This window comes from Diorhabda sublineata, chromosome 1 (genome assembly GCF_026230105.1).
Source record: "Diorhabda sublineata isolate icDioSubl1.1 chromosome 1, icDioSubl1.1, whole genome shotgun sequence".
NCBI classification, from domain to species: Eukaryota; Metazoa; Arthropoda; class Insecta; order Coleoptera; family Chrysomelidae; genus Diorhabda; species Diorhabda sublineata.
The window spans coordinates 40,059,415-40,081,475 of record NC_079474.1 but is presented as its reverse complement, the minus strand read 5'-3'; the positions used below and the strand labels follow the sequence as shown (position 1 = coordinate 40,081,475).

The 22,061-nt window shown below is 30.9% G+C and overlaps 1 protein-coding gene across 1 annotated transcript in view; it reads right to left on the bottom strand.

Annotated features, from left to right (window-relative positions):
- LOC130446450 (rap guanine nucleotide exchange factor 4) overlaps positions 1–22,061 on the bottom strand; it is a 281,452-nt gene that overhangs the window by 109,146 nt on the left and 150,245 nt on the right. The window contains exon 3 of the mRNA XM_056782724.1: positions 12,621–12,712. Coding sequence (XP_056638702.1) covers positions 12,621–12,712 — 92 coding nt within the window. The remainder of the gene's footprint in view (positions 1–12,620; positions 12,713–22,061) is intronic.

The window sequence follows — 22,061 nt, the reverse complement described above, 5'->3', positions numbered from 1 at the left end:
GACTGGGGCTTGCAGCTCTCAATTACGTCTAGCATTTATTGCTAGTTTATCGGTTAGTGTTTAGTAATGGTGTTGCGTCTTAGCAATAACATTCACATTTTTGAACTATGTATAACAGCTGGAAAGATGTGAAAAATATTGATTAAAACACGGGAATACGGATGACAATAACAAGTAGATGGAACAAAACTATTCTAATAAATAAACAAACTTGAGTTATAGTTTTAAAATATAACCAATCTCTTGTGTCTTTCCCATTAAAAAGAAAATACACACGGCCACATGAAATTAAATTCATAAATTCTTTTAAATAAAATAATATAAAAAATAGAAAATAAAATCGAATTGAACTATGGAATAGTACTATTTTAGATATTGATTGCTGAATGTATCTATATAAAGGGTAAATATTAACGGATTTTACTATATTATGTTACGTAGGTAGACCCAGTTGCGTTCCCTTCTGAAGTGTTATGGATCGCGCCACTACCACTTGCACCAGTAAACCCTATCTTCTCTTATCTGTATTGGTAGAGAGTCATGGTGAGAAAATATTAATCCAGTATGGCGAAATGTCCCGTATCTTGTCTTTACTTTTGGTCCGTGGGCTGTGGGTTACTTAGTGGAGAATATAATTAAGTTGTAAACGCGGTTCACATTTTTTTCTAACTCCCGGGCTCCTCCCATCTTTACAGGGGCATCCCTTATGTGTTGCCTTTATTAATTAAGCTGTTCTAAGCTAAGTGAATTCATCAATCTTCTAAGGTTTGTTGAGCAAATGAGGAGTATGTTTTCTATCATAATCTGCATAATTTGCCCTATTTGATAAATGCTAATTCCATTGATAAAGATTGTGTTTGTTAGAACAAAGGTATTCCTCAATAAAGTTACTACAAAATATCCGGTAAACGGAGCAATCTATGGGAACACTAACAAGTGGAGTGGAATTCAATCGAGCTTATTATTTCAAAATAGGTGCTTTATCTTTATCTCTGTATACTATATTATTAAATTAAATCATTATTTTAGCGATTCTTAACAACTGTCAACATGCATTTTGTCTAAATTATTAGTTTAGAATCGCCGCTCATTTACGTATTACATTGTTGTACATCCACAAACCTTGTACCGCCGATGCATTCAGAGTTTAAATGGTCTTTAAATGTGCTTCATGGAAACTTTCAACACGTTGATGAAGTACATTCATTCCATTAAACAAACACTACGTTATTCCTGCAACACATTTGAAAACTGCTATTCGTTGTGAAAAATATCCGCAGTGCGCTCACATATATTTCACGATTATTTGATATTATTTTAATATTATTCTTGCACCGTCAAACACAACAGATGGTCAGGAATGGATATGAAAAACAAGGAGAAAAGTGGGAAATAAAAGATAAAGATTTCAATAATTCATTTACGGATTTTTACTTTGTCTTTTTATTGGAGTGGCTTATGTTATATAGTGCAGAAAATTCGGAGAAGCAAAATTATTTATTATAAGACAAGACGATGAAAAATTATGAGGGTGAGACGTTGGTTTATGAAGGACGTCTTTTTCTATAACATCGGAGTGGGCGCTATAATATGTTATAGCTAGAGGTCATCAATCTAATATGAGAAAGTTTCTGTTGGTAGTATGACGTGACTTTATTATAATATAATATTCATAATACTGAGCTTCAAAACATTAACCACATATAATAATAAGTGAGAATGAATCGACAGGTTCATTCCTATTGATATATGATGCAACACAACCCTTAGTTACTATATACTTCATAAATATGGAGTTTATAGATTTTGATTGCTATTCAATTGTCTTTGTGAATTAAAATTCTATAGAAACGACGTCGAATTTTGAAAGGTTTTGTCGTTAAGGATATCGTTGAATTTTTTTTTTAGAATCTACGAGATATACATAGTTTATACTGAGTTTATTCAACTATTTTTTTTCTATTGTTGTTTCTAAAAACAGGAATTTCTGTAATAATTCACAATTATTGAAACTTTAGAAGATTTATATCAATATATTAAATAAAATATTAAAAATAACGCGTTCGCAAGGTATATGAATAGTTAATATATTATTGTTATAATTAGCATTATTAGACGCCAAATCTCGTCTGATATCAAAGTCACTGTCATCCATTACGATCTAATATAACATAATCTTCTATTCGATAGATTTCAATAAAAAAATCCAATTGAATAGCAGCCAAAATCAATAAACACAATATTTATGTCTAATTGTCATTTTAAAATTTGTTTTTTGATTCAAATGAGTTTACATTTTATGAAAAATGTATTATACCGTAATTCTTGTTTAATTAAGTATGTAAGTTATTTTCAGTATCCTCATTTAGATGGAAAATATTTATATTTTTACATTATATTTCGACCTTCATATATATATTGTCATTGATTAGAGTTGGAATTTTGAAAATTCTCGACATTCCGTCTCCGACTTTGAAGCCATTATCAATAAAAAGGGTGAGGTTATAGTGGTTATTCGTTAATTCTAAGGTCTCAATCTGCCTACTCCTTGAAATATCACGGAGAAAACTTAAACAAAAAATATATGAATACAATAGAAATAAAAATAATATGCTTAGCATCTTCTCTCTGTTTTAATCATTTCATATTTTTTTGTTTCATCTTTTGATTTCTTGAAATTCCAAGTAGTAGTCAGATTGAAGTCTTGTAATCAACCAAAAAGAGGTGATTCGTTGCGCGGAGCAAGCAGATTGAAACCATGGAATCGGATCACCTCTTACCAGTGAACGAATAACCGTCCTATCACCACCCCTCTCTTGATAATGGCGAAACGTCCAGAATTTCTTTAATTTATTATTCCGTAGATAGCGTCAAAATCAGTACAAGGCATTTGATATATAAAATTACTGTTTAGATAGGGTAGATTTCTCAGTATTTAGAGAATAGACTAAAAGGTTATCAATATGATAAACCAATGAACCACGAAATATCAAAAAACCATAATTTCAATTATAGAGATTCAAAAATCCTTGGAACGAAATCTGATACACAAAGAAGATAATTTTTAGAAATGGTTCACATTCGTAAGAACAAAAAAGATATAAATGAAAATATATCATATTTTGATATAGACTTAAAATTAGTCGAAACGTCAATTTTTATGTCTTTTAAAAATTATTAAAAGTAACTAATTTTGAAACATATATATTATAACTAATATCAATTATCTGTATTTATTCAAATAAAAACAGTTTCAATAGATTAGTGGGTATTTTCCATTAGGTCACTCCCTACAGGATTAGTTTTACTAATTACCATACCGTTCTCAAAATAATTCAGTGTAAAACGAACAGGTATTAAACGTGGAATTTCTCTAAAGGTAGATTTTCGTGTTACATTTAAATACATGAGAAAGTATGATGTTGATCCCTCCTCTTCATTAATATATTTGTATATGAATATTCTACGAGCATATAAAGAACGCCACAGCACTATAATAATTAGATTTCATGTAATATTTCAAATTTTGGTGGTTTCATCTACAACCACATAAATGTTACTGATACTGATACTTTAATATATCTAAATATTATCTTAATTTTTTTATTTATACAATTTTCCAATTTTCACAACTTTTTTCATGTTTTTGCTGATTAATCGCTTGATTTTGTGTCTCGTAATTATTAATGGCTTCTTTTATGGATGATACCCTGGACATTTCGATCTAATTTCGGTCTTTATCAAAATATAATTCGACATTGACAAATTGAGTAATTGAATCAATTAATAAATCACCACCACATGAATACAATTTGCTTCAACCACATTGAAATTCATAAAATAGAATAATAAATTTAACTCAAATTATTTAGATCTTTTTTATTATTGAAAGCTTCCTGGTTTCTACGTATGTGAATTATATCTACAAATGTTATTTCTTGTATTTGATTATGTTTTCTCAAATTTTTATAATTAAATATATGTTTTTCTGATATACAATTATACGTTTTTAACGTATTGATAATTTCTTAATCTATTTAATAAATAATGAGATATCTGTTTTATGTAAAAGATGAGATGGTTCTGAGAAAAATCATAATAAGGATACATTTTCCAAAAATCTCAAATAGACTCTCATAACGTTTGTGTTGAATATTCCTCCTATATCGATGATCCTACATTAATATCAAATATCTATTAGTAAGAATTGCATCCCTTCTGTAGTACATTTCATTTTTCACATTAATGATTATATATTTGGAAAACCTTTCAATAAGTTATTGTTTCTTGATACTTGTGATACTCTCATTCTCATCATTTATAAAATGTTGCGTACATCACTTTTGGGTGCAAATTTTTCGGCTTTTCCATATTGATAGATGTTTCTTCATAGATTTTCTATTTCATATCTAAAAATAGGTTTCAAAAGCAACCTCATTTTTATTATTAACCAGCAATTATCTTTATCTATAAGACTTATTTCTAATATGCTAAAACAGTTTTACTTACATTACCTTCTCAGATGCTTGGTTTTAATATAGATTTCGAAGTCACCGAAACACACGTTTGAACAGATATAAATGACCAATGAAAATTTTATTACCAAAATAGTTGATTGTTAAAGAATGTATAGCCTTCTGAAATACTACTTGACTTTATCTCTATATTATGAATATTATGTGGTTCAATATTTTCTAAATTCAAATAATAATACCGAGGTTAAATTATAGTTATTCACTCAGTCATTAAATTATGAAGTATTCTCAAACAACTTTTGAAACTCATCCCAGAAGCGTTGAATAATGCATATCAACGAAATAGAAAATTTCTTTCTCTCGTCTTCCATTCCCAGGGAAATTAATACCTGTGAATTGATGTCAAAAATCTTTCCGTATTAACATTATATAGCGAAATATTATTTTTATTTGTGTAGAAAATATGGAAACATAGGAAATCATTTCATGATTTGAATATTGAATACGACGTCTCTACTTGATACTTATGGTTTGATCACGTGAATATGTAGTACCTATATTGCAACTCCATTCCATATTTAGTTGAAAAAATGAAGGAAATTCATCGTCGACATAATTTTTATGCGAATTACGAATATAACTATAATTTATTTTGATTCACGTTCTAAATAAAATTTCGTGCATAAGAACTAACGGTATAAGTCATCCAGTATTTTCAAAAGCGGTTAAAATATGGTAGAAATTTTCTATTGCTCTAGCTAGTTATTATTGTCTTCACTGAGCCTAATATAAGTATAGTGGAATAAATAGAGATTGTAAATACTTCAGTCATACGAAAAAATCGCTAATATTTATGATTATTTCGAATCAGTATCATAGTTTGTTGAAATATATCGAGGAGAATTGGGAACAGACTAATAGCCAAAGTTTTGGTCAAAAATATCCAGGAAGAGGGTTCGAAAAACTGGTACTGGTGTTCATAAGCTACCATATGATAATAAAAAAGGGAATCAGCAATGGAAAAAACTGCCTTTTCTTCAGTTAATAACTTATAAGCTAGACGCATATTGCGGACTATAGGAATTGATACAGTAGTAACAAGATACAACATTGACAATAAATTTACTCGTAAAATAATTATATTAAGAAGAGAGTTCGACTGTGTAAAAGCAGGAATTAACACAAGGTATAACATTCCTAGAAAGCCTAGCTGAGCACAAGAAACCACTTCACAGACAGCCATGTTGTGGTAAGAGCACATATTTCTGTAGAAATAAACTCAAAGTTAGTATGAGATTATGTGTGAGCCCTAAACATGCCAGGTGACAGTAGTAAAGTTACGGTAGCTTGGATATGGAAGTATGAAGGTTACGAAACTAACAGAAAAGCAGATAAAATTGATAAACAAGCTACGTCAATGTCCTTCGTTGGATCGGAACCCCTCTGTGGTGGAGTACCAGCTCAAAGACAAGTAAAATGGTTACGTTGTAAAAACTCACAACATACCTGATAAGTGAAAAAATTAAAACAGTCAAAACTCTTGTCGGTTTTTAAATGAATATTGGTAGGTGGTCGTATTGTTGATAGAGCTCTTAAGTCTATTGTGCTAATCAAAGGAAGATACAGCAGAGCACATTCTACGTTAATGTGATAATTTAACGAACATAGTAGGCATAGGAATGCAATTGGCAAAGTATTACAGAGGAGGATAAGGCTGGAAAAGGGAGGACCACAATAGATCTAACAACATTCCAGTGGTTTTGGTGATGTTGGTGTAGAAGTAGTTGAAAATATATTTGATACGCTATTTCGTTGGATATAATATTCGAATCAAATTTTTTGGCGAAAACTCTTCGAGCTTTCCCATAAAGAAAGGCGTAAGCATGATAATAAGAATCAACCAATGCTGAAGATCAATTCTGACAAGGAGGTAAACAAAGTGGTGTTTTAGAGTCATACTTTTCTTCGTAGTTTTATTTGTTTGTATATTAGTTTGAAATATTTTTGCTCAGATAATGACATTTTCAATAAACTATCATAAGGTCATATGTCTTAGTATAAAAATTGTTTATAAATTGAAGCAGCTAGCCGATTAACTGAAAACAAAGTTGCATCTACCTTTCACTAAAAAATCACTTTCAAACAAGTGTCTAAGACAATTTACTAATGGCATTTCTCTAGCTCTGTAATTTATGTTCCATTATGCGAAATTCCATATTCATGTTTTGGTGTGCCTGTGTATCAAAGCCCCCATAAATTTAACTTAACACAGATAAATTGGTAGCTAACTCGATTTTAAAGTTTCCGAGGTGACCGAGAATTAACTTCCTACCTATTTACGAGAAATTAATAGTGTAGAATATCTCAAGTAATGAACTTCTAATTAGTTGCTATCTGTAGATGATATCTGGGGATTTCATCAAATATAATTATTGCTAGATTATCATTAGCATTAATCATTTTATACAGGGAAACCCAAGGGTTATAACTCATCTTTTGTCGTACATACAACAATTTCTCTTATTTTGCGTACAATGGAAAGTGCTATTATTTCTGATTCACAGTGCTCGTGAGTCCCAATTTTATATGTAAAGGGGATAGAATTATAAATTTCGTGAAAACGTAAAAACTGTTTCATCGCATTGTGTAATAAAAAAGCTTTCAGAATACTTAGGCAAGGTAATATATCTTGAGATACAAGAAAAATGCAGTCTTTTTAGGAAAATGTTCAAAGTCATCACCACCTACAAGTTTTTAGCAGAAGCTTCCACAACTTAAACGCTTAAAGCCAGTCATATTTTGACATATTCTAATGTTCTCAAAAATTTGAGGATTCGTCTAACTCATCCTCGTATGTCGATCTTCAACCTTAATCTTGTGCTACGGAAAAAAACTTGATTGACCTTTATAGACTTTGCTGATGTGAAAGATCCACACACGGCTCATCTGGAGAATAGAAATTTTAAAAAATGATATGTATGAGGGTAGTTTAAATAAAACTATGAATTATGTTATTAGCTAAATTTTTTTACATCTCTTCCAGATAGTCTTAGTCTTCTCTCGGCTTGTTACGTAACCATTCGCGCACGACGGATTTCACCTTTGCATTGCTTTCGATTCGCTATCCACTAAGTGCCTCTTTCAATTAACTAAATAAATATGGGGACAAATTGGGACTATAAGAAGAGTGTTCCAATGTTGCCCAACCCAAATCGTTCAACGTGTCCATCGTAAGCAGAGCTGTATGCGGTCTGGCATTGTTTTTCAGCAATAGCACACTACGGGTTGGAATATCGCGTCAGTTTGAAATGTAAACAGGTGTCACCATGTTTATAATATAATACTGAGCATTCACATCTCGTTGTACATACCTTTCATGTTGCAAATCACGGTATACAACACTTTCTTCGATAACAGTGTAACATTCGCTCTAACTGGCATGCCGTCGTCGGTGGAATTCATACAATTGAGTTTTGGAGAGATACTCATTAACGAATCGCTCGAGAGATTATGGATACTTTTCCGCGGATTGTACATTATCTTTGACTAAATAACGAACGAGGTTACGTTTAATCAAAAATTCCGAATTTGAACCATCCATTATATGTTACTTTTTTAGAAAGAATACGATATTCATCATTTTTTCAACATTTCTATTGTTTCACGATTTTTCATTGATCTAATTTTTGGAGCATATTTAAAACTTGAGCGACCACAGCGAGCCCACCAATCTGGTCGACTACCAAGCTCGTTCCAGGAATCAATGCGCAGTTAAAATATCAAATTACATCTGAAGAATGACAGATATAAGTTATGAAAATGTAGAAAACAAGAAGCAAGTGGTTGAACAAACATTAAAAATGGCGGGCATATAGGCTTAAGTCTTTCATTGATTATTGCTTTATTATTATTTTTAAAACTCAATAAAGTGTATGATCATTTTTTAAGTCTTTACTACAACTTTTTTGGGAGAAAATACGAATTTGGTCTAGGGAGAAAGTTTGGCTTAGTCGTAAAAGTGTTCACACCTGAGAAGTAACATTTTTATCCATATAATAACGAGAATAATGTAAAATTGAATACACTTTCACAGATTTTTCTCCAAGAGTTACCACATTTTTGCTCAAAAAGAACGTTGACAACCAAATACGTAATGCAACATTCGAGTCTTACAGAAACTAACTGCAGTTACTATAATTGGTGGTATTTGTAAATGCAGTCTAGCTTAGAGGCATTTCGAAAGAAACAGAGTGGTCCTCGTATTAATATAGAATTCTTGGAGAACCAACAGAATTCAGAATGATTTACGTGGTTAGCCTGTTTTTAGTATCCATGTCACAATGATAAACAAACATATGCATGATAGTCACCTCAGTAAATAATGTATATGTTACGGTAAAAGTAGATATTGCGGCAAATGTACATATTTTTCGGTAAATGTGCACATTTGCCTCCTCTTTTGGGTAATGTGCATTCAACTAACATTAACAATTTCAAATAAGGGAAATGTACATTGAATTCACAATTACCATGTCTTTTTGGTAAATGTGAGCATACAGAATACGAAATCGCAAGTATTCTTAATAAGGTGCGCATTTTAATTGATAATTCTCGAGAGAAAGTAAGGGAAAATTTAGAAAGTCAAGCTATCAAAATGTGTAATCTTTCGAAAGGAAAATTTCTTGCAGCTGTGATTGGTGACGATGTTTTCATTATGAAGTTTCTATATGTTCCTTCATAGTTTTATAAAATTTAAATGTTATAATAAAGAAAAATATGTTATTATTATTATTTGTTCGATTACGATCATATTGGTCCTGAAAAACTAGGACGAAAATTGTACTTATGAATATTGGAATCATAGTCTACGACATAATATGCAAAGAAAAGTATGATTTGTTTGTCATTTACATTTTGTAATTAAAATAATTTTCGTTACTAGGGTCTTTTGTATTATGTTTATTTAAATAAATATTTTTTCACTGCAACAACCCTTTCACTTTATTTGTATTCCAGCTTTTCTTAAAACATGAAGGTAAGATTATACATTTACCAAAACGTAAAGGCAAACGTACACATTTGCAGGGAAATGTACGTTTACATTATATTCAGTTCACATATACTTAACTTTTAGGGAAATGTATATATTTCACGGTAAAAGTGTACATTTACCGTAACATACACAATGAGTATTAGATCAACGTTATTGCCTTTCTACTATAACAGTACAAAACATTACAATACTTTTTTTTAGAGCAATGATCACATACAATTGATATGTTTAATAGTTTAATAGATGATTTAATTAAACGTGTATCGAAAAATGAATGGAATGAAATATTTCTCTACTACCGATAACCTTATAAATCATTGTGTTATATGTTTAACTTCGTATAGTTTCATTATATAAACACCCACATGCACGACAATTGTTATTGTTTGATTGAAAAAGTTATTGTTAACATGAAAAACGATTAAAAGAACAATTTGATCATTTTATTGATGCGTTATTCCACAATTTATTTGCATTCATGGTCCTTTTAACTATTGACGTGATTAAAATTTTAAAATCGCGCTTTTAGCAATAATCAAATTCAGAATTAAAAAGTAATTCTATCATAAGAATGAAATTACTGACAAAAAAGTAAACCTCAGTATTATAAATCCGGAAGGTACTTTGTATGATATTTTTAATCTAATTTTTCGTGTTGTAACCAATCTCATCCTGATTCCTTGTCCGAGGGCAGTTCAAATAATTTTTTCGCTTACTGAGATGCACCCCATGTTTTTATAATAGTGACATCAATTTTCCCATCAATAATTTTATTCTCATACTAATGTTATATTCTTTATTAATTGTGATTATTGCTGTTTCATCAAATTATATATCATTTATTACTGTTTAGTATAACTAATTCTAAATGCGCGTTCCTCAGTGTTTCTCAACTGTTTTCTATTTTTTTGCTTTTTGGTTCAATTTGCTATTTTTAAACCCGTTTCTAATATACGTTGTTTGTTTGTAATAAGTGTCCAGATATGCTGTTGATGGTTGCATCTCGGTAGCTGTTGAAATATATAGAAGCTTGTTAACATATGGAATAAGCGAAATTTATAAGCACAATAAATGAAATCATACCAATTACAGTTTACAGTTAAAGAAGAAATATTATTACTTTCTCAATCTGTTTCATGTATGTTGTAATATATCTACTTATTCATTATTTATGTACATAATTCCTCTACGCGAACATATATTTCATCATTCAACAACATGTCTGAACATATTCGCGTACTATATGCATAATTTACGTATTAAGTTCCGAAAGTGATGTTTTACGGGATAAGCAGGAATCCCACGAGTCACGTGAAATCACTTACGTAGAATATTTTTTGTTTAGCTGTTTTGTACGTTGGCAAGAATGAGTATGTATGAGCTAAATATACATATTCATATATTAAAATATACGAATTATAATTATAACTTTTACTTTCAAAATTTTCCAATTTTTCAAATGAATTACATTATTATTAAAGATTGAATTAACTAAATTCATTAAAATGTTATTCACATTACTTCTATTTATATATAGGCTTATATGCAGACCATTTGGGTCCATAGCCTTGTAATTTGTCTCCATTTCTTTCGGTCATTTGCTTTTTCTCTTTAGCTCTAGATGTTTCTCTTTCTTCTTCCACCGCTTTCCTCCATCGATTTTTTTGGTCTACCTCTTTTTTTCTTTCTCTCCGATATCTTCCGTGCAACTGGTTTCCAGAGCCTATCGTCATCCATTCGTTCTAAGGGACCTGGCCATTATAATCTTTTTGTATCTATAAACGCGCTGATTCGGGCCTCATCATTATTCGTTATAATTTTTTAGGTAGTCCGGATTTTTCTAGTTGTAATTTTTATAATTATATTACTCATGAATATTATTGATATCAATATGACAATTATATATACGAGGACAATTTGAAGAGGAAATGATCATGTAGGTAGTTTCCATCATGTTTTTGATGTCATCTGTCAAAAATTTTACATCAATCAGATAGATAGATTAGTACAAATATTCATATAAAGAAAACCCTTTTCATTATTAGGTGAATATGGAGTGAAAAAGTTTTCGATACAAAATTTTTGAGCAACTAAACATTTGGCAAAACCAGAGATAAATTATGTGAATATTATTCTGAAAGCGCTCCGTTCCATGGAACGATTTGTAACTGTTTCTTTGCTATTAGAAGTTGTCTAAAGAACACAGATGATGATGAAAATATGAAAAAGATGTCCGCATTGTGGGTGCCGCGATTGTTTGAAGCTAATCGAAAGCTTCCTTGTATTGAGAATTCAACCGTAGCTCTCGTGAATTTTCCTGTCGATGACACAACAACATACTATGAAGAAAGTAAAAACCATTTTTCGGTCAATATAGTTATGGTCACAATATTTTGGGAATTTTTTATATTGGATGCCGAACACACCCGCTCATTCGTTAGCTGTTGTTGCGGAAACATAAGCCAAGCTGCATTACGATTATTTCTTATCCACTATGCTCACGTAATATGACTCCTTCCATAAAATTATATTCCCGTGAAAGCTTGGTGGCAAGCGACCTCAGAAAAAGTAGATACATATATTTTTTGAATGTTTTGAAAAAATCCGAAACTCGTTGGATTAAATTTGTGGAAAGAAAAGAGAATTGTGTTGAAAAATAGAATAGTTGGAAAGTCAACAGGGTTGAAATATCCGAAGCTACGTAAATTTCTTATTAAAAGAACTTTCTACGTTTCTACTCTCACCATTTTCAACAAGTGTAATCTCCTACGTGAATGGTACCCAGTATATTATTTTTGTTTCGGTAATTAGAAAAATTCGAATTTGGCACAAAAAAATCCAAATTTTTCTTCCAACTTACGGCTTGTATGTACTCTCAGGCATCATAAAAACGTCTAATTTGAAATTCCCTCATATTTTTAGAACTACCTTGATTATTCAAGAGCTTCCTGGTTAATTTAAAATAAACCCAATTAATATTCTTTCAGAAGTGGGATTTACAATTCAAATTTCTTAAAATGACTACCTGTACTCAATATAGAGGTGAGTTAGTTATTTATAAAGGTCGATGCGGTATTTAAAAATTTACATACCTTTGTATCAGTTTCAGGTTGATTCATTCGAACCTCCAATGTACCAGACATCACAGCGTACCAGCATTTTCCAGTATCGCCTTGACGAAAAACTGAAATAAGCAGAATTCAAATTAATAAATGCCAGTTGTTCAACAATGAAATATCTAGGATATGTATTCTCTATCGAGAATTAATTAATAAATGAGTAAAGTAGACAATCATAATTCTGTGAATTGTGGAACGAGATTTATGTCATAAATGTGGCAATTGATTCTTGTAAATATTAGTATTAGAGTATTAAGACAAAGTAACATGCAAACAACAGGCTCTATCTTTCACCATAAAGCATAATGCACTGCATATATCAATGACCTAGTGTTACAAACAAGATCGAAGAGAGAAATGGAAAGGATTATGAGTAAATTTCTAGTTGAGGGAAAACCTTACAAATAAACAAAGCGAAACAACATATGGATAACAACTGGGACAAAATATAACTTGGGGAAAGTAAATCAATTTTGGTATCTAGGAGTCACCACAACATCTAAAAAGCCAAAAGATATTGAGATAGATAATACATTCTGAAAGGTAATACAGAAATAGAATCACGAGTACTATAAAAAATACTGAGGGGAAAAAAGAGCAGTCACAATCAGAGCTTATGAAATAATTGTGAGACTAGCAGTTAGATATGAATAAACTGGAAATATGAAGAACAATAAACCGCAATAAAAAATATAGCGGCTTCAAAATGGCAAAAGTTATCTGCATTAGATATACAAGCAGAGAACTAATGATGATATACAGGAAGCCTAAAATAAGACAAACATTAGGACACATTGCCGAATTGTCCCAGTAGAGATTTGTGGTAATGGTGCTAGAGGGAGAAGAAGAAGAAGAAGAAGAGGGCAAGTAAAGAAAAAATGGCTAACAAAAAGTCATATAGGAATATAGATGAGGTAGGAAGGAGAAGTAGCAAGGGATTGAAGTGGAGAAGATTGAAGCCAAGGATCTAGACGACCTGTAGAGGTGATTTATATTTATTAACCTGAAGATATCAACCACTAATAGATGTAATTACGCGATTGGTTTAATTTGATCAGTTCCTGTACAGTTGCAACTAGATTTGAGAAAAGAGAAAAATTTGCTTAGGATTTGGCATAGTCAGTATATCATTAGATTTTTACGAAAGGATTTATTGATAGACTTCACTACATAGTTCGAGAAAGCTGAGAAAACGACATCTATTCCTTCAGAGATGGAATATCATGTACCTAATCGAAAATATTTTGATATAATTTTCTTAAATTCTTGGATAAATTTCGGCGAAATTTATAAGGCAGCTTATAAGCAGCAAACTCTTAAAATTTGAGTCTATTTCTACTATATTACTATCATTTTTGATCGTAGTAGAAGGTCTAAATTTAAGGATATCATTTCATAAAACTAGATTTACAAAGAAAATTTTGATCCCCTTAATTTAAAAATATATTTATGCGGCAAGTATAGTAAAAATAATATCAAATAAATATTAAATCTTCCTTTCATATCAAGAATATCAACAATTTCGACATACAATTTGTTGCTATCGAGAAAAAGTTGTACTCTAATAAACAACGTCGTCGAAATTTTTAAAATTTCACTCACACGTTTTGAGAAAAAAGTTGCTCTACCTTCATTTTTTTTATATTCCAACTAATGAAAAAATAGGTGTAGAAAAGCCACATCAAAAAACTTGTAATAATCGTAATTGTAATTGCTAACATGCTATAGTTATATCCAGTGGTGTAATGAAGATGATAAAATGGATCATTTAATAGAGTGTATTCAACAACCCACCAAATCATTAACAAACTCAAAATTCGTTGTAGCTTTCTGTTAGTACCATATTTATCTCGGCTTCTAATATAAGTTGGAATTTCTGAAACGGTTGGTAATGTTCATATATTTTCTTTCAGTATCTAAAGACAATATCTTGGTTAACGAAACACATAGAAAATCGGATAATCGTAAATTTTTATATAGTGGTTTTGTAAACAGTATGTTCAGTTAAGCTTCCAATGATTGTATGACAATTTGTTTAATGTGGGGCTTAGTCTTGTACAATTTGTTGTTAAAATCAATGTAAAATCAAAAATATCCTTTTCGCTTAAGCGTTAATAAATGAATTTTTCGAAATTTTGTTGTTACTTTCTATCAAACTACAGCTTTTAGTTTATCGAGCATCTCGGAATTATTAATTGTAAATGTATAGTTTCTTATTAACATATCTATATTCATATTATAACAATATTATTTCATTATTTTTACTAAACTTGTCCCATAAACAATGTTTCTCTGACTTTTAAAAAAATTGGATCCTCAATTTCTTTATTTTAGAGTGAAATAGATTTTTATGATGTTATAGTTCAGAAAATTTCCAATAATTTGTGCCTTGATCTGTACATCACTAGAGTTTATTAAACAATTTTTGACCTACCGGACTAACTATATTCTTTTATTCTTGGGAGAATTTAGAGAATTACAACGATCGATTAAGATAGTTTACGATGTAATTTTCAAAATGGTTCACATTAAATGAGATGTAGTACCAAAAATGACAGAATAACGAAAAATCTACAGAGAAAATTTTATCCAGACCGTCCAACACTATCCAATGATATTTATTTGCGACAAACTAAAAGCATCAGCTCAATTCACTTCTCAATTTTGAATTTTCAATACATATTTTATAAAATTTAGTATGTAATAATGATTATATAAATGGCCAATTAAATGCTATTATAGCCGACTTAGTTTGCCTTATCTGTCGAGTAAATGTCATGAACAACGCAGTAATACATTTTTTGAAGTCGAATAAAGTGCCAAAGAAGCTCATGGAATGCTGAAATCTGTCTTGTCTATATTGATACTCTTAGTATGAACAATTTATAAGTGAAGATTAGTTTGTTATATGTGTATATATAATGTGAAATTGTTAATACAAACAGGTGATTCACTATTATAGAACTTAGCAATGTTTTATTGAAAATTATATTCTCTTTATGTTTATGCGTGCTATTTGTATCATGAATAGAAAAGGAATACACTAGAATGAAATTAAATGAATTAGTTTTGTTGTTAATATTGCTATAATAATAATAAATAATAAGTAATAAACAAGAAGATAATTCATGATTGAGCTTTCAGAAAATAATACGATTGTTTACGACTGCTGAAAGATACATTTATTGGACTTACTCGTAATAGAATAATAATCAATAAATAAGTAAATGATTATCTTCATTCGGAACTACACGTTTCATACAATTCCAAGAAAAATACGTGGTTGGCCAAATAGTGATAAGTTGGTCTAAAAGTTTATCGAACGACCTTGTGCTATAGGAAAGTTACAAACTTTCTACTCCCTTCTGACGACAGTAACAAAATGCTTTACATTTCGATAAGTCAGTTTAGAGAAGTTTTCGTAAGCGGAACATTCGTGACCTAAGTTGTGATACCCTAGTGATTCAAAATTAAATCAATTTCACACAGATGTATCTCAAATTAACATTGCACACAAAAAAACTCTAGTATGAACAATAAACATGATTAAATGATTATTATAAATGATATTGCAGTGTTATAGCAGCTAATAGCTTTTGTTCTAAAACATTAATATTTTCAGTTTCAATACTGTTCAAGATATGAGGTGTATAAAAAAAATTCAACGCATTTATCCCAACCAGAAGTATATTTGAAGGGCTTCTTTCGAATTGATATCAAAAATGATATCGAGATTTAAAAACTAGCCAAACAAAAGCGACCTTGGCATTTTTATGATAAAGAAGAAGTTATTGGTCTATATTTCAAATCTTTTTCTCAGTACAATTTCACGTAAACGTTTCACTTCCCCAATAGCTCATTTGAACGGATAAGTTTGTATACTTTTGTACTTTTTTATTTGTTTATGGACCCAAGAGATATGGTTAGGGTCTTTTAAATAATGTATTTCCACTTTTACTTATACCAAAGTCGTAAAAGGTGAAACATTATCATTTCAGATAAATTATAAAATTTCGTGAGCTTATTTGGTACTTTTTTTAATTTCATGACAAATACTAAAAATACGATCTAACTAAAACGGAAATAGTAAGAACCGGAACGAGTGCAAACTTGTCACTGCGATTTTTAATTAGACGCCATACTCTCGTAGAGGCATAAGTAGAAGAGGCCATGCTAGGTGCGTTGTAGGGGAGCCGTTCAGTTTTCATCAGATTTTTTTTCTTCATTATTTACTTGTAGTTCACTTCACCTGTCACCATAAGGTATCAGTTTAAGTTCACACATTACTATTATATTAAATATATGCTGACTTAGTTCGATAACGCCACATACAAAAGTATGGATACAGGCTGATGATATAAAAGTGTTTAAAATGTAAATTAACTTTTCCTATATTTATTGAATAATTAGTTTTTGCGTTTATTTTTTCTACCTGAGAATCGTGAATTTAGATTAGCACGTCTTCTAGATGAAGTTAATTGTATTTTGTCGTTCAATCAATCGATTGATAAAAACTAATTTTCTCCATTCAACGTTCATTTGAAAGAAGGTGAATTGATTTGTTTTTATTTTTAACATGTTCATCGCATTCCGAATTAATTAATCAAGCATTGCTTTCATTTGTCTATTAGTTTATGCTGATAACGATAAATGTTTATACGAAATCTACACTTGCAAGTGAAAATGTTATATTATAATATTTTCCCTATTTATTCATACTATTTCTTTCGGTGCGGTGAATTTATAAACACTGCCTCTCACTCGTTTAATTTATTCAAACATTTACTCTGGTCTTAACCAACTTATATGATAATTAACTCATCACCAATTGTATAATGAAATATTCACTACTCTATAATTACTTTTAAAATCAATTTAAATTCACTGATTACTTATCTATTTTATTCCGTTCAGTATAACTTTCTAATATAATCAAATTAACTCCGCTAATCAGGCTAGAATTTATATCAGAATCCACATAAATACACATACATGAATAAAAAGACCTTCCTAGAAATTATTTCCAAAATAACAATATAAACAACTCGCCGCTGTGTTTAAAACACATCAATGACGCTAACAAACATCAAACGATTCGGCGTATTGGCCAAATTTTCGAGTTCATTTTAACCGAACAGGTCCGGCCTCACGCCCCATGTCGTGAACGATGTCGTACCATCACCCTTCCTTAGATGCAAGCTCCTCTTGGAACTCATGGATAACCGGAATTGAATGTTAAAATCGTCAACTGGTGCCATTCCTTCACTTGCCGGTCTTATGAAAATAAGGTACTGATGACGGGATGTATAGCAGCAAATTAATAAGTCTACTCCATTATCCTGGAACATCACCTCTACTATGTTTCTGACGACTCGCGACGAATCAACTAGTTATTCCCTATCTTGGTCATAGTCGATGCATCTTCCACATATCGCGGTAATTGGATCGATCTTGAAATTCATTTTTGATTACCAGGTATAAAATGTACTGCAAATTGTGTGATTCTCAGCGTCTTGCCGCGGGCTGAGATCTGCTCTTCCAGTTTTTTAAATTGACCGAATTTCTTGATGTTCCCTACTGACTCCTTATCCAGCTTTGCCAGAACACATCGAAGACAATCTCTTCTCGCAAATGGGTCATTCCATCATTAATCTTTTTTTTGAATTATTTATGGACCTTTCCAGGATTTATACTTATATACTTTGTCCCTCTCTTAAGACCGCCTTCTGTGGCTTCCCTTTCTTATCCATTCTGTCGTGCTTGCAGTTTTGAGCAAATCAATTCGTATATGTCGTCCATTCTTCTTCTCTACTAGATTGCATAATCTTCACCCGCTAGGTGTTCTTTAGGTTGACAGCCAAAGTCACAAGGAATCATGCATATCAGAAACGCCGTCAAATATCAAAAGATTCGGCGTATTCCCGAAATTTTAGATTTCCAATATAACCGTACAGGACTGACTTCACGGCCCATGTTGTCAAGTCGTAACAATATTAAAGATTTTTAAAATGTTTATTGAATTTGGATATCGTTTGACTAACGAAAGAACCTACAACTTTACTTATCCTAAGGCATTCAAATATAATGATCGACCCAATATTGTATATCCCCTAAATAAATGACGTAAATTTGATTTTTTTGCCTTAATGATTTACTGTTGTTTTTATGTTTATTACCACATTAAAGGTAGTTTTATTATTATTGTGTGATGATTATGAATTTTGTTCCTAACATTATTCTTCACTTAGAATTTTCTTCACAAATTAGAATACTTTTACTATATACGTTCTTGAGTCGAAAACCACTCGAACATAACCTATATAAAATCATAAACCAGATAACCTGTACTAGATTTACAAGGTATCATTATTCTATTTTGGTACTTAAAATATAAAATTTGGAGATTAGATATTTTTTTATAATTCACCCTGTAAATACATAATATTCAGTATTTCCACTATATAATCATTTTGAAATACGAATTTTTCAAAAATCCTTATGACTGTAAGTTAAAACAGTTTATCTCATTCAAAATTATGCACGAGAAAAATGAGTTTTTTCAGAAAAGAAGAATTGATTTTGTTCCTTTTTTTCAGATGATACGATCCAGACTCATTGAAATTTCAATTATGCAACGTAAAACGGGAAAACGAGCGATATATTTTTAGAGTAGTTCCAAAAACTCTCTAATTGAGTTTTGTATGTAAGGTTTCTGTAGAGTTATTGTTAGAGTAAACCAGTCACGAGGAATGATATTGATTATAATACATGAATTAATTACTGTAGTTAAGTTCTTATGCGAAAACTAGGAAAATGGGAAGCCATTCGAGTCCTTTAAGTACCTTATACGTTAACATTACCCGCATATGACTGGTTTTTATAAGATTATGATTTCCTAAGGATCGACCGCGATTAGACTTACATGATCTCTTCGTTCCTCTGTCTTCACTTGGTTTTATCGTCAATGGATCCTTTTCGTTTATTCATTCCTTAAAATTGTACTCAATCACGATAGCCTAGTTCCTTCTTCCTTCATCATGAGGTCTACAATAATCTCAAAAATAAATTTTACTATATTTCTTTGTCTGCTTATGTGTTCACATTGTCCACAATTTGTCTACAAGGGATATCTACTTTTCTCTATTCGAACAGGTAGGATCGGAAGTATTTGTACCCAAACAGCTATCCAAATAATACATTACGCCCTGCATGTAATTATTCTCTATCCAATAGATAGCGCGCAGTTCATCTATCTAGTAAAAGCTGCACAGTCCATATACTTCATCTAGCAGCATCATAAAACTTGTATATGGACACAGTTTTCTCTACAGTAGTTAATCGTGTATACAGATTATTAAATAGGTTCATGAACATGAAATATTTATTGCGAAATAGAGTTGTTAATACCCAATTTAAACGTATTAATTCACTATGGAACGTATTTTGTATTCCTCTGTAATTTTATAAGATATATCTTAGAAGTATTTGGAGTTCGAATAGAAATTTTCTTGTTTTATAACCATCTCTCACATTTTGTGAAGCGGCAGTTTCTCGTAGCAGTAGACTGTAATCAAAGCTACTACCGAGTTGGTGTGGTGAAACAGTTATCCTTATTTGGAAATATGGAGACTATTGCCAACCTAGATGACTTCTATGCAGATTACTGCTCTTCTAGGAATATATCTACTTTCCATATTGTACTGAACACAGTGTTTACACTACCTCTACACCAACACTTACACAATCAATAATTTGGTTATCGAAACGCGCGTTACACAGTGTAATTGTGGATGTTCCTGTAGTGGTAAACAGTTTGTTCAGTATGAATATCACCAATGATTCGCATATATTCATAAACGAGTGAGAAATTGTGCTGTCGAATTGAGTAAACACGTTTCTCAATTGTTAAATTTGAGTATAAAAATCACTTGAGAAAGAAAATAGGCCTTGGCAAATTTCACCGAAAATGTAAGTAGATAGAGAAATTTTCTCCATAAAACGTAGAAAAAATCTACGATAACCAACGTGCAGTTAGTTTATTCATTCAAATATCATACATACACTTTTTGGCGACGATGTGTGTGTATGCTGCTTGTCTTCACCTGGAGACAATTTTTGTTTCAGTACTATATAAATTATCGAAAAATTTGCTAGTTGTTTCTAGGTAGACGCCAGATTATGAACTAAAACAATAAGTAACAGTAGAGAGATCGGGAAGTTCACCTCGCCAAATAATTAAACTGCCATATGAAACTGTCGGTCAAGTGTTCAGTACTTAAGAGCAATGAAAATTTATAATTTCTTTGAATGAATGAGGAAACAAAACAAAAACTCAAAGTTTCGTGTGTAATGTGACTTGATGAAATTATATTTCAAGCAAGTATAACTCCAACCATTAGTTTTTCTTGCTTTTGTGTTTATCTTGTCACATATATTGTTCCAGTCTCACGCAAGAATGAAAAAATGATTGTAATCTCTTGGAAAATGTAAGACACAATTTATTACGTGAGCTTCTCATATAATTTTCTTTCTCATATTTGATTCATTTCTCCAAGCAATTTTTCAAGACTTGTACTGATAAATTTAGAATTTATTTTTCTTCCAGCAATCTTAGGCACTTACTTTTTTGTAAATTAATTAGTCACAATTCCATAAATTTATTTCAAGGGCTATTATTTTCGAGATAGAGTTTTTATTTCGAAACGTCATGGAAATCGAGAATCAGATTAGAAGTTTTTAGTGGAGCACTGAATGTTATGAAAAACTTGGCACATTTGCCATCATGCATCTTCCTTCCGATTTTAAAGTACTTGTTGCAACATCTCTCAGATCATTTAGGTATTTGTATTAAAAGGTGAAGTGTTATCTACAATTATTATAATTTCTGATCAGATATTCAACAAAGACTATTGAGAAATCTCAAAGCAACTTCTCTAATCATTAAAGATACTCATCAATTACTGTGTTATAGTTTTTAACCTGGAAAATACTGCTTGAGCTCTGAATCTTCATATTCTACAAACAAATGCGCTGATATCTGTACAAAAGCAATCCCTTGAAATTGATGATGATGGATGTATTTATCTATTAACTACTCAAATTTTCTTCAACTTTCTTAATTATCGCAGGTTTATAGGTTTCAAACCTTTCAAACCTTAAAAACGTACTGTCGCCTCTTGTTTAATATGCTGACAAGCTCTCTACCATCTTAGTTAGCCAATGGAACATCATTTATTAATTTTCACTATACAGTGGTGCAGAATAACATTCCCTCTATTGACAATCGTTGGATACTTTTCGTTCACTCGATGCAATTAACATGCAAAGTACAATTTATACAAGTTTCGCACTTCAATATGAACAATTCCAAGTATACTCCACCTGACACACATAAGCACTTTTTTGGGATGTAAG